Source organism: Bos indicus, chromosome 4 (genome assembly GCF_029378745.1).
Source record: "Bos indicus isolate NIAB-ARS_2022 breed Sahiwal x Tharparkar chromosome 4, NIAB-ARS_B.indTharparkar_mat_pri_1.0, whole genome shotgun sequence".
In the NCBI taxonomy this organism is placed as follows: Eukaryota; Metazoa; Chordata; class Mammalia; order Artiodactyla; family Bovidae; genus Bos; species Bos indicus.
In genome coordinates this window covers 92,223,980-92,237,857 of record NC_091763.1, presented here as the reverse complement: position 1 = coordinate 92,237,857, position 13,878 = coordinate 92,223,980, and the positions used below count along the sequence as shown (strand labels likewise).

Sequence of the window (13,878 nt, the reverse complement as noted above, 5' to 3'; positions counted from 1 at the left end):
CACAAGAACACAGAGATGTATCAAAGAATGTTGACATATCAACAGAGAAAAAAATGGGTAAGTAAATACACCCAAACCACGGAACACTCCTCAAACACTGAAGAATGAGACAGACGTATAATCATGACACTGAAAAGTAGTTTTGACAATTAATTTTAAAAAGGAAGTTACAGAACTGATTATAACCTCATTTCTGTTTCTTTAAAAAAAAAATGGGGGGGTGTATAAATCTGCATAAAAAAACTGCAAAGTACATTTACTTACAGGGATGAGAATGAATGGGAGAAAATTCATAAGGAGGGTAGAGGGAGGAAGATTTTTGCATTCAACTTTACATAGTTCTGTACTGTTTGAAGTCTTAAGAGCAAGCATTAAGTCCAAATTTTAAACATCGACAACTGTAAATGACTAACACTGGATGGCACTCACCTGAGCATTTGGAAGGATTTCTGGGATGAACTAGAAAAGCTGGTCAAGAGAAGGAAAGGCCACCAAGGGACTGCAAACGTGACCCTTCATCCTCAGGCCTTCAAAGGCTTGAGAACGATAGGAAAATTTTATCTCCGTATTTGGCAAGCCAGTGGAATAAAAACTAAAGACCAAGACCACCAAAGAGATCATTTGGGGTTTTACTGGTGGTGGTCTTGTTAAGAAAGGGGCTTATAAACAAGAAACAGGATGGATCTAAACAGACACATCAAAAAGCCCACGTGTGTGGTTCTGTAGGATTAAAAGGGCAGAAAGTGAGGAACAGAGACTCTTCATGCTTGTGGATGACACAAAAGACTTCCACAGTAATAACGTGCCAAGGTACTGGTGCCAAATTATAGGAAGATCTGGGGAATCTACGCAAATAGAAGGAAAAGTGGCAGATGAGTGTTAAAATGAGCATATGGCCTAAATCAGGCACATTAAACAACTTCTCAGCTGTCAGTTCTGACCTAGGAATAAGCTCTCAGAGTCACTGTAAATGGACTCCTGGGGACATCAGCCCAATATTGAGCTACAGATTAAAAGCAATGCAAAGTGTTCTGGGAGCCATCGAGATAAGTGCTAAAAAGAAAAAAAGAAGCTACTATCTCCCCTCATATACAATTCCGGTGCACTGGCCCCAAAAGCATACACTCCTTTTGCATTTATGTCCTGACCCTTCAACTACATACAGCACAGGAATTAAATAAGATCAATGGGTCTCGAATGCCAGCCCCTGGATCGATCCCAAAGGGTCCCTCTTAGGAGAGAAAGCCACCTAGGAGTGGCTTTTTAAAAATATGGATCTCCAGGCCGCATGGGCAGATTCTAATTCAGTGGCTCAGAATGACCTTCCAGGTGGTCCTGAGGCAAGGATGTGTTTAGAAAATCACTGGGCTCTTAGGAACTCTCTCTCTCAAAATCTCCTCCCAGAAAAGAATCTAGGAAAGCTTACAATAAAAAATAAACTCAAAAGAAAAGAAACCCTGTGAGGAACTACCAAGAATAGATTTAGATGATTCCTATACTTACACATTAAACAGAAGTGGGGAAGATCTGCAGGGCAATGAGAATAATCTAAAGGAAGAGGCTTTGGCCTCAGAGCCTGAAAACCAGAGCTCAGAACCCGACCAAGCCCCAAGCTCCCGCCAGACTCACTCAGACAAAAGCCAGGATCAACTCTCCCAGAGTTTATGCTCCCAGAGTGCCTTCATCATCCCCACCTCTCTCAGGTCTAGACCTGCTGCCCCAGGAGAACGGCAGGTTGTTCAGAAGCAGAGGTGAGACTGCGTTAGTAAAACCGACTAGAACCACATTCCTCTGGGTCCCAAGCAACCACTCCCACTAGTCTATCCTAACACCACTGCTGAAGCCAGGAACTTCCCTGGTCCAATTCTACCCACTCTCCAGCCACTCCAGTAACTGGTCATTTAGTCTAATTCAAATTCTAATTCTGCTCTTCCACACTAGAAAATCATATTTCGACTAAACTACCTTCTCAGAAAATAAAAATAAAACAAGCAGTGGGAACAGAAAATGTCTCCCGCAAGGTAAGCATCAATTCAAAGTGAAGACTAGCAGAAGGTATGCGATTCCTCAGCTTTGATTCATGCCTGAAAGACATGTAATATAGGGTTTCTGATACAACTGCAGCCTTTGGGGACTGCAAGGAGCTTCAGAGTCCAACCACTTCATTTAAGAAAAAAAGAAAAAGCCTGAAAGGTGTACTACCTTACCCCACAGTGCCCAGAGCGAGACCAGCAGCAGCTGGCCTAGAACTGTGTCCCCTGAATCCCAGGGTGATGACCTCTCTTCTCCACCAGGCTACTTTCCAGAGACAATGTTAATACTGGGTTGGCCAAAAAGTTTGTTCAGGTTTATCTGTAAACTGCCATGGGAAACCCAAACGAACTTTTTGGCCAATCCAATATATGGGCTTTATTAACTTGAACCACAGATCCCCAATCTCCTCAATTCCCCTTATTACACACGAGGTTGGTGTTACCAGACCATAGCAGACTACTGCCCACATAAAGAGAATTTGAAGCACCTCATAAAGAGGGGAAAGAGAGCCTTAAAGTCACCATAAGCACATAAATGGAGAAAATTTGTGCCAGCCCAGTTTATATCAGAGACTGAACATCTCAAAAACAACATCTAAATTGTCATTAGGTTTATTTTTCCTGTAAGTCGCTTAACTTCCTAATTTTTAAAAAAATGCCAACTGAAACCACTGTTCTTTTTATTCCCCTAAATATTAGAGCTAAGTGAGAAAAACATAACATTAATTTATCATACCGAGTCTCACTGAAAGTAAGTGAAACCCCACAGCACTCCATCTGCATCAATGTGCACAACCTGTGATTCTGTATCAATTTCTGCCTTAAGAACACAGCATATGTCGGTCTCCCAAGAGAGGAACAGCAACAGAAACTGGGTGGGGAAAAAACGAAAACAAAAAAACTAGGTGTTGGGACTTCCCTTGCGGTCTAGTAGCTAAGACTCCACACTCCCAATGCAGGGGGCCAGGGGTTCCATCCTTGCTCAGGGAACTAGATCTCACATGCTGCAAATAAAGATTTCCCATGCTGCAACTAAGGGCTTCCCTGGTAGCTCAGACGGTAAAGAATCTGCATGGAACGCAGGAAGCCTGGGTTCAAACCCTGGGTTGGGAAGATCTCCTGGAGAAGGAAATCCAGTATTCTTGTCTGGAGAATCCCATGGACAGAGTAGCCTGGTGGGCTACCGTCCATGGGGTCGAAAACAGTCAGACACGACTGAGCGACTAACAGCTGCAATTAAAGATCCTGTGTGTGACTGTCCCTGATAGCTCAGTGGTAAAGAATCCACCTGCCAATGCAGAAAACACAGGTTCGATCCCTGCTCTGGGAAGATTCCACACGCCGAGGAGCAACTAAGCCTGTGCACCACAACTATTTTGAGCCTGTGCTCCAAAGCCTGGAAGCCACAACTACAGAGCCCACGTGCTGCAAGTACAAAGCCCACACGCCCTACAGCCAGTGCTCCATAACGAGAGAAGCCACCGAAATGAGAAGGCTGCACACAACAACTAGAGAGTAACCCCTACTCTCCACAACTAGAGAAAAGCCTGCGTAGCAACAAAGACAGACCCAGCACAACCATAAATAAATAAAGTATTAAAAAAAAAGATCCTGTGTGCACAACTAAAACCTGGCGCAGCCAAAAAAAAAAAACAAAAACACAAACACCTGGGTAGGTATCTATCTCCAAAGAAATAGGAGAAAAAGCTACATAAGCCCAGTAAGAACTGAATCCCTTTACTTCATTCCTTGCCCCTGATAAGGCAAAGAATTTCCTAAAATCTTCAGCTATTCTTTTCCTTGAAGAAATGAAATAAAATCTAAACATCAGGTTCCAAAGGCTATCTACTGCTGTAACCACTGCTAGAATCATACCTGTCAGCTGGCTTGATGGCCCATGCTGATAAGTGAGTTTCACAACAGGCCTTAGTTCCTCCTCAAATGCATGCATGCTAAGTCACTTCAGTCATGTCCGACTCTGTGCGACCCTATGGACTGTAGCCCGCCAGGCTCCCCCATCCCTGGGATTCTCCAGGCAAGAACACTGGAGTGGGTTGCCATTTCCTTCTCCAATAGAGACTCCTTAACTGCATTCAAACACCTGGCAATTTTCTCTTTTGAACTTAACAAATGAAAACTAAAATATTCACGTATTTCCCCAATTTCATTCTCCAAGTAAACTGGGCATAGATGCAGGAAATCATTTGCCTCCTTATTACCAGCACTGAGAACAACCCAGCCTCAGGAGTCCCCAACCCTGCATGAGCCCTTCCTTCCTGACCATTACTTTGAGCTCTGAAGCATGCTACTCTGCTTTTCAACATCGCTATTACCTAAAGCTTGCTAGGTTAAAAGTGTTGCCAGAGGCCAGAGCTACTACATTCCAAGTAGTAATAAAATGATGCCAGAAGCATAAACTTCATCAGGTTCTAGATGCTATGCAACTCTTGTTGAGCCTGTTCTTAGCATTTATCTTCTCATCTAGGTCCTATTTACTGAAAGGTGGTGACCTCAGGAATACACGATTGGCTGGTAGGAAGTCAAAGAACCCTGGTCGTGGCCCTGTAAGAAACATGACCAAGAGCAAGCATTTTGTTTTAAATCAGTCTCCTATCAATTATATTTATCCTGTAGACTTAATGTCTGCTACTGATCTGACCAGGGCTTCCCTGGCAGGCTACAGTCCATGTGGTCACAAGAGTCAGACACGACTGAGTGATGAAACAACAATTTATCTCACCAGGAGACCAGAACCACCACCACCTCTGCTGCCTTTCTGCCTTTTCTTACCCTAAAACATGTACATTAACAGCTCAGGTTAAACCCATACCATGTATGTGGAACACTGAACTTCAAGAAATTGAAAAGCTACTGTAAATATTCTGAAGATAATCAAATCACCAATGGATATCTACGATCTTTGCACACGCTATTCCCTCTGCCAGGAACTCTTCCTCTGTGTCTGGTTCTTTCATGTCCATCAGACCTCAGCTGAAGGAAGCCCTCCAATCTAAATGAGCCACCCCTTCCCTTACTCCCGACTACTCAGTCCCATTCCCCTACTGGAAATCGCTCTCATATGCTTATTTCTTATGTACTTGTCTGTCTCCTCCATAAACTGGAAGGGCAGGGATATGATTTACTTTCTCACCACTGTTTCTCCAATACACAGGCAGTGCTTGACACAGATGATCAATAAAACTCGTTGGAGAAAGGAAATATGATTGCTCATCATCTCTATCATTAGTACATGGCAGTGGCCACTGTTAGCCTGACTAGAGCCAAATGTATGCTTCTTTTTCAAACTGGAAAAATGACAGGAAGTCTTTAAGACAGACCAAAAATTTAGTGCTCTTTTATTTACAATTTTGATTGAAAGCTACCATGCTAACCTGCAGGCTTCCCTTGTGGCTCAGCTGGTAAAGAATCCACCTGCAATGCGGCAGACCTGGGCTGGATCCTTGGGTTGGGAAGATCCCCTGGAGAAGGGAAAGGCTACCCACTCCAGGATTCCAGCCTGGAGAATTCCATGGACTGTACAGTCCATGGGGTCACAAAGAGTCGGACATGACTGAGCGACTTTCACTCACTCACTCATGCTCACCTGCTGGGAGGTAGACAATTTTAAGACTAGAGGGAAAAGTCTTCCATCCTATTCCACCTACTGCTTTGCAAATGTGTGCTCAGTCACTAAGTTGTGTCCAACTGTTTGTGATACCACGGACTGTAGCCCACCAGGCTCCTCTGTCCATGGGATTTCCCAGGCAAGAATACTGGAGTGGGTGGCCATTTCCTTCTCCAGGGTATCTTCCCAACCCAGCAATCGAATCTGTGTCTCATGCATTGGCAGGCAGATTCTTTATCACTAAGCCACCTGGGAATCTTTGCAAATGGCCCTAGTAAAATACTGTTATTTACCTACCTTGTCCCTTTGAGTGGTAGAATAAGGGTATTTTAAGTAGCTTAGGAAAGGTGTTTTTCTTTCACAGTCTGCCTGAGCTAAGCGCACATAGGAAGAAGGAACAGATCAGCAGACTACTACTCTGTCCTCACTATGCTCTGAAGACACATACTTCTTAGCTCAGAAATCTAGAAACACTTAGCTGTAATGATCTAAATTACAGAGAGCAATTCCTACAAGCTGTACACTGGAGAAATTCCCACTAACCTCCTCACCAGAAAGCCTACAGCCGGCTTCCCAACAGCTGGCAGCACAATTCCTGTTAGGGGAGGAAGTTACAGCCATCTCCTTCTTTAGGTGCCCCGGGACTTAAGTCATCTAGTGAGGATCATTGTTCTAACCATAACGCTAAAGATTAACAGAGGGATTCCTTCCCCTTTCAAACGGGATGGGGTGAAATGGGAATTGGGATTTGGCCTTCCACACCATAAAGAGGATGAGATAGGCTGCTGCCATGGCTGCTTCTGATGAGCACTGAAGATTCAAGAACTGCAGCAGATTCACTCTGCTGTGCGCTCCTTCTTGAAAACACATGCAGACATAAGATAGGAGAGTTAAAGACTTCAAAAAGGGCTCTGTCCCCCAAGACAGAAATAAATGGGATCAGCAAAACCAGAGAAAACTGCCATCTCTAAGTAGCTGCTAAGTGGGGTGACTGAATTTCACATTCACTACCCCAGAGACTTCTCCCAACCTCTATTTAACATGGGCTGACAATATTCTGAGACAGCTAAAGAAAGTCTAGCAAATTACCCAAGAAACCCAGAGATAGAATGCTCCAGGGTTTCGAGAAAAGATCTGATGTGACACAGACATTTACTTTCCCAGGTTCTATTTCACCTGCCCACACACTTGCCAGTCTTATCCCAACTCAAAAAATATATAAATCCACCTTCAGCTTTTCCATCATCCTCACTGCTTTCTCAGTAACAGAAGAGCCTCACAATGATTGTGTCAACCCACTGCCCACTTCCTCCAATATATTCCAGAACCAACTCTGTCCCTTGGCTCCTACTGTCAACAGCAGACACAGCCCCTACCATCATTTTTAAAAATTGGTCAAATGCAAACATTTTTTTACTACTTGAGTCCCAAGTTCTTTCTGCTTCAACCTTATAAAAAGGAACACAGGACTTCCTAAGATGGCAAGGCAGAGACCAGAAGAAACATGCAGCTTCCATCACCTTATAACCCATTCTTTACCCAAAAGAGGAAGAATGAGTATTCCTCTTCATTGCAGCAAACTTCAATCCAAGACCACTTCGGACCTTCAGCTCAGCCTGAGTCCAGACAAAACTGGAGGGCTCAGCCTGAAAGGCCCAAGTCTGGTTGGTCAGTTTCTGCCCCTCAACCCAAAGGCAGAAAAGCAGTCACTGATAATTACTCTTTTCCTAGTCATCAAACTATTTCCTCCTCACCTCCCTCTGTCATAGAGCTCCATCTTCCCTTGCAGAGTTCTTACGAAGCAGCTCCTGGTACCACTGGAAACAATTACTCTCCAGGAAAATACAACTTCGCTAAGCAGAAGAGCTTCACACACAGCCATTTGCCAGGGGTCAATTTTTCATTCCAGACAGGCTTCGAAGCCTGGCACAAATCTGCCAGTGGCTCTGCACTTCACCCGGCTTCCCTCCCCTAATCTCTGCCTGGAACTCACCCACCCACCCCTTTGCAGCTTGAAAACAGAAAAACAGCAGTACAGGCAACTCTTAACACCTTCTTCAAAGCCTGCTCCCACCCTAATGTGTCTTCCACACCACATTCCTTTGCTTATGGTAAGGACCATAAGCACCAAATAAAGTCACTTACTGCAACAGCAGCTCCCAGACAAGACAGGAGTAACATCTAATCTCTCCTAGGCTCAATTACAGTCAGCTTCACTTTCCTGCAATTTTGTGGCCATGCATCACTGGCCCTGTCCTCTGTTAAAATCATTGCCTGGAGTCAGAGTCATCGAACCACGAATGTTTTGAAAAGCCTGTGCTTTGGCCAACAGGGTCTGGGTTCAAGTCCCAGCTCTGCCTCTCATTACCGATTAAAAAGTACCTGTCCTGGGGTAAACTATTCTTTTGAAACCTCAGATTACATATCTGTAAAAATGTAGCCAATGATCCTATCCACTTGTTCAGTACTATAAATGAGATAACACAAAAAGAAAACTCAGCACAAGACATGAGCCTTAATAAACAAGTTACTGTTGATATTCAGTATCCATGGGGGTAATCTGCAGACAGGTATGGTCACCCCATTGGAATCCAAATGCCCTGGAAACTTCCAGCATTTGTAGAAGCAAAAATATAGTCAGCCCCTTTCCACTCCCACTCTACAAGTAAGAGGGGCCTTTAAGAAAAATTCAAGACTTAGCAAAGAAACAAAACTCGGACGAGATTCACTCGGTGCTGGCCATCCCACTACCAGACCACCGAGCACTGCTCTGTCCCTACAGTGAAGGGAAGATAAGTGCAAATGGCAAAGCTAATTTAAGAGGAGCCACTTCAGGATAACGCTTTCATAGGTCAGGTCAATATTTCAGAGAGGTGAAACTATGTGGACCCTGGAAATTCCCTCCTCACTCAATTTCTGATAAATTCTGACTCTCCCTTTAGGTATAAATAAGAGGGAAACGCACTACTGAAAAGCCTAAGAATCTCAGTTGGAAGCAGAATACTGCCTAAGAAGTGACTATGTGAATATCAGGGGGGACAAAAAATCTTGAAATCTAATTCATGCATAAGCTGAGAAACATTACAATCCTGTGACAGACAATGAGCCAAGAAAACAGAATGTTTTTCAAACTTTCTACAACTATAAAAGGCTGCAGAGCTTTGGGACAAAGTGTCATAAAGAATATTACCAGATGGAAAAGTCAGAATTGCGGCCTGAAAGGAAATCTACAAGCCTGTGGCCATCACAACCAGAAATTCTGGTAACAACGAAAAAATGTCAGTTTCCAATCCCGGGGAATGTTGAGGGGAGGCCAACAGAGGGGACAATTGATCAAGAGAATTTATATTACAAAATTATGACGGGGGTTAATTTTTAATGAAACTTGCAAGGTTTTTAATTCACCATTCAAGGATGTAGAGGGTGAGGGCAGAATTTATAATCAGGCAGAATTTACAGTAACAGCAGGGGGCTGGGAATCAGAACATTTAGGCTCCAGTCCTGGCTCCAACCCAAACCACCATGTGACCTTAGGCAAGTCACTTGTCCTCTTCAAAGTTGTCTCATCCGTAGTGAGGGAACAACAAGGATAGCAAAGATTCCTACCAGCCTCAGGCTCTGAGAGCCAAAGAGAGGGGGAGCACGGATACGAAGAGCTCTCAGGACTACTGACTTGACGCAAGAGGTGGAGGGAAAAAGACGGGAAATGAGGGCCAGAGAGCGAGAAAACTTGGCGTAACTGAGCGTCGGTGGAAACAACAGCTTCAAGAAGGCCAAGTACTCCAAGAGTTCCATGGAAGAGCGGACGTTAGGATCTACGAAAAACTGCAAACTACTCAGCATATGCCAAAATGGACTGAAGGACGGTGAATCGGAGGACTGATACCAACAAATCCCCGTTAACTAATCAGTAATCGATCTGTCCCGGTAAAAAGCCAGGAGACTTGAGTCCCGCGATCACGGAAATCACTGTGACCCCCTAATGCCAGGCTGTCCCGGAGGCAAAGTACCGAAGGGGAGTCCGTGTCGACTTGCGTCTAGGGAGGGGATTCCGAGATCGGGTGAAAGTGAGGAAGGGGCAGAGGAAAGAGGATCTGGGAGACACTGCAAGCTGTCGGTAGGGGAAGGAGCCAACGCCAGACTCCCGCACGGTGGCGGCCAGTGGGATCGGTGTCCCGGGCCCCGCTCTCACCATCTTGACGATGCCCCGTTGCACGGTGGGGACCGCGGGTCCCCCGGAGGAGCCGCCGCTCTGCGCGGAGGAGGCCATGTGTAGCGATGGAAAACCAGCGATTAAGGCGGTGGCCCGCTAGGACGTGTCAATGTGGGTGTCGATGTTGGTGAGAGGCCGCCGCGGAGAGGAGCGGGCGGGCGACCAGCTGTGGGCGATGGACGGGACGGACGCGCTGGGCGCTCACTGGAGCAGCAGCAGCACTGGGAGCGAAAGAGACGCGATCTCCACCACCGCCACACGTTCTACTCGCCGCGCAAGCGTGCCAGAGCGCCACCGCCCTCCGGCCAATTAGAGCCCAGAACCCGCCGGACCCCAAGCCAATAGGCACTCTGCTTGCGGAGCCCCGCCCCTTAGTCTCAAAACCGGTCGAGCGCTTCAGGAAGCGCTGAAAGAGCTGATTTGCAGTGATGGGCTAAGTATGAGGCGGGACTTCCGGGGCAGTGGTAGTAGGTAGTGTCGGGAGGTGTAGTGGGAAGGAAAGGACACGTCAGCATCTGGCCGCGGGGCGCAGTGGGCCCTGGGAGCCCCAGGGGCGGGGTCAGGTTCGCCCTCCGGCCTGGCCCCGCCCATTACGCCCCGCCCCGCGGGCGGCTGGGGAGCCCACGTGGACGTCAGCTTTCCCGGAGGGCGCACCCAGGTTCGCTAGAGCGAGCTGGGAACGCCAGACAGCGAGGCCAAATTCTGGAGGGATCTCAGTTCTGGTGCACAGCGACTTCCGACATTTTACCTCAGCTAAAAGTGTGGGGAGAACTTGGAAAAGTCTAAACGGTGTGAAACCTACCCGTGTTGGCCTTGACACCGAATGCGACCGAACGACCTCCCGGTAGTCGGGAATATATCTCGCTCGTGTTTGTGTCGCCGGTGTCTCACACATGTTAGGCGCTCGATGAATGTTTTTTGGTGAAAGGAATAAAATCTCCCTTACGGGGTTCTACGTCTTGTGCGCCAGTGAAGTTACGGAAAGCCTTGCTAACACGTTCTCAGTTGACCGAGTGAAGGAAGAGCTACGCTGCCTCCAACCACCGGAGCCCGCCCCTTTGCCTAGCCCTAGTCTTTTGCATAGAGATTGGGGCGAGGAAGGCGCAGAGCAAAGGCATATACGTGTTTACCTGAATGTTGAGAGACGGCTAATATTCGCCGAGTGCCAACTATGAGGGGGCGAGAACCTTACTTTCGTGCCAGTTAATCTTGAAACTCAGATTCTCCCTTATACTGTTGAGAAGAGGTGACTCTCCCACACTTCACCTATCCCAGAGTCCAATTTTGGAGTCAGCATCTTCCTAGATCCCTAGTGCTCCTTCCATGCCATTAATTTGCCATCGTCTTCAAAAACAAAACAAAACTTTGTGGCAGCTCATTCCACCTGATTATAGCACTCTCCATCTCACTAGGCTTCCTGTCCTCTTTGCTCCAGTGTCACCTTGTCATTCATTGCAACTGACACCTGGCGCACACTCTTCTCTGCCCAGTGATTCTGAATGACTTCCACATTTATGCACCTGATTTATCCAGTACCCTGGCCTCCAAACTCCTTGACCTTATCTTCACTGAGTTGGATCTCTGCATCTATTTAGCTACATAGCTGAAACTGTAACCTCAAACACTCCCATCTCTGATGGTAATTGCTATCCTTTTTCCCTTCTCACTCAGTTACTTCTTATACTCTGTATTAGTTTTATCTCATAGCTCTTGTCAGGAATCTCAGCAGAGTTTAGCTGGGTTTAGCTGGGTGCCTTTGCCACAAGTTCCCTCAAGGGACTGCAATCATGGTGTCAACACAAGCTGTGGTCTTAACTGAAGGTCCCTTATCTGACAAAGGGAGGATCTGACTTTAAGATCACTCAGGCAGTTGTTGGCAGGATTCACGCCCTCATTTCCTTGCTATGTGGGTCTCTGCATAGGGCACAGACCATGGTAACTGGTTTGCATTAGAGCCAATGAGTGAGAGAGCATAGAGGACAGGAAGAGTCTTTTTGAAACTAATCTCAGAAATAACATCCCATCACCTTCTGTTTGTTATATGAGTCACTAGGTCCAGCTCACTCTCAAAAGGAGAAGACTGCTCCAGGGCATAAATACCATGAGGTAGGATCACTGGGGTTCATCTTAGAGGCTACCTATCACACACTGTTCTTTAAGTAGAATTCAAAGACCCTAAATGTCTCTTCTTTTGACCTCACCTCACAGCTTGTGGGATCTTAATTCCCCAACCAGGGGTTGAACCCAGGTTCTGGCAGTGAAAGCACAGAGTCCTAACCACTAGACTACCAAGAATTCCCCTCTATCCTCATTATATCAGCTCTTTTCTGCTCTCTTCTGGTCCCTTGGGTGGTCTCCATTGTTTTTGCCCCTCTCCTACCAGTATCCTCATCTCTAATCCCCATTGTCTTCTATTGAACTCAGCTGTCAAAACTCCAATTCTAGATCTCTCTGTCTTCTCCAAACCTACCACTTAACTAGAACAAACATGCAGGTTATTACCATAGTGAATTCATAGGTCCTCAGGCATTGCTGGGAATTTTTTCTGTTTCCTCAGTCACGTTGGTCTCCACCTTCATGAGTCTAATCTGTTGTTGTTGAATTAAGACTTAATTTTTTTAGAGGAGTTTTAGGTTCACAGCACTATTGAGAGGAAAGTACAGAGATTTGTCATGTGTCCCCTGCCCCCCACATGTGCTCACTAATTACCAACATCCCACAAGAGAAGTACATTTGTTACAGTTGATGAACCTCATTGACACATCATAATCATTCCAAGTCCATAGTTTACATTATTAGGGTTCACTCTTGGTGTTGTACATTCTGTGAGTTTGGACAGATGTATAATGGACATCCATCCATCCCTCCATCAGTATAGTATCATACACAGTATTTTCTATGCCCTAAAAAATCCCTGGGTCTGTTTTAAACCTTCTCTGTTTTCCTCTTAACTTCGACTCCACTGTCTCCCACACTCTCTAGCAGTGATAAGGCCTCCTACTTTGAAGAGATAATAAAAACCATCAAGAACTCCCTCTGTTTCCCACCACAAACTCTAATTTTGCTTCTTATTATTCTCTTATCTCTCTTGTTACAAAGAAAAAACTTTCTACTGCTTAGGCTAAACTCTCCATCTTTGTCCTGTATCTACCCCCTCCACTTTCTCAAGGGTTCTCAGATAATTCCCTTTCCTGATTTCACAGCCTCTCAGGTTATCCTGAATTCTTCTCATTAATATTTAAATATTCTCAAATGTCTAGCATAATGAAAATTAATTTTTTCCTTTAATCCACCTCCCTCTCCAGATAGCTCTCTTCCCTTCATAGGCAAATCTTCTTGGTGAAATTCCTACACCCCTCCTTTTTTTGACCGTGCTATTCAGCATGCGGGATCTTAGTTCCAATGCCCCCTGCAATGAAAACAGGGAGTCTTAACACTGAACCACCAGGGAAGTCCCTGAAATTCTTTGTGTTTGTGGCCTCCACATCCTCACCCTGCATTCACTCCTCCAGCTCCTGCACTCTGACTACTGTTCTTATCAGTTTACTGAAACTTTCTCTCCAAGGTCACTACCGAATTCCTTGTGACTATATTCAATGGACATTTTTCACATTTGGTGGTCACTTTGCTGAGCTCTCCATACCGTTTGACACCGTACTGCTCAGAATGTCTCTTTCCTTCCCATGTTCCCTATATTCCTCCCATCTCTGTACTGTTCCTCCTAATTACCATTATAAGTGACTCTCCTTTTACCTACTCATTAATACTGGCGTTCCTCTGCTTTCTTCTCAAAATATCTTCTTTTCTAGTTCAAAACATTCTTCCTAAGACATCTAATCCATTCCCATGGTTGTATGCTAATGAGTCCCAAATATATAACTCCTGTTCAGATAACTCTCTTGAGACTTCCTTGGCGGTCCAGTGGTGAAGACTCCAAGCTTCCAACACAGCAGGTGCATGTTCTATCCCTAGTCGGGGAACTAAGATTCCACATGCTACACAGTGCA

At 45.6% G+C, this 13,878-nt stretch overlaps 1 protein-coding gene across 1 annotated transcript in view; it reads right to left on the bottom strand.

Moving 5' to 3' along the window:
* Positions 1–10,147, bottom strand: part of SND1 (staphylococcal nuclease and tudor domain containing 1) — a 422,258-nt gene extending 412,111 nt beyond the window's left edge. Inside the window, exon 1 of the mRNA XM_070787306.1 lies at positions 9,851–10,147. Within this exon, the coding sequence (XP_070643407.1) occupies positions 9,851–9,928 (78 nt within the window). The 5' untranslated portion in view covers positions 9,929–10,147. The remainder of the gene's footprint in view (positions 1–9,850) is intronic.
* Positions 10,148–13,878: the final 3,731 nt, after the last annotated feature.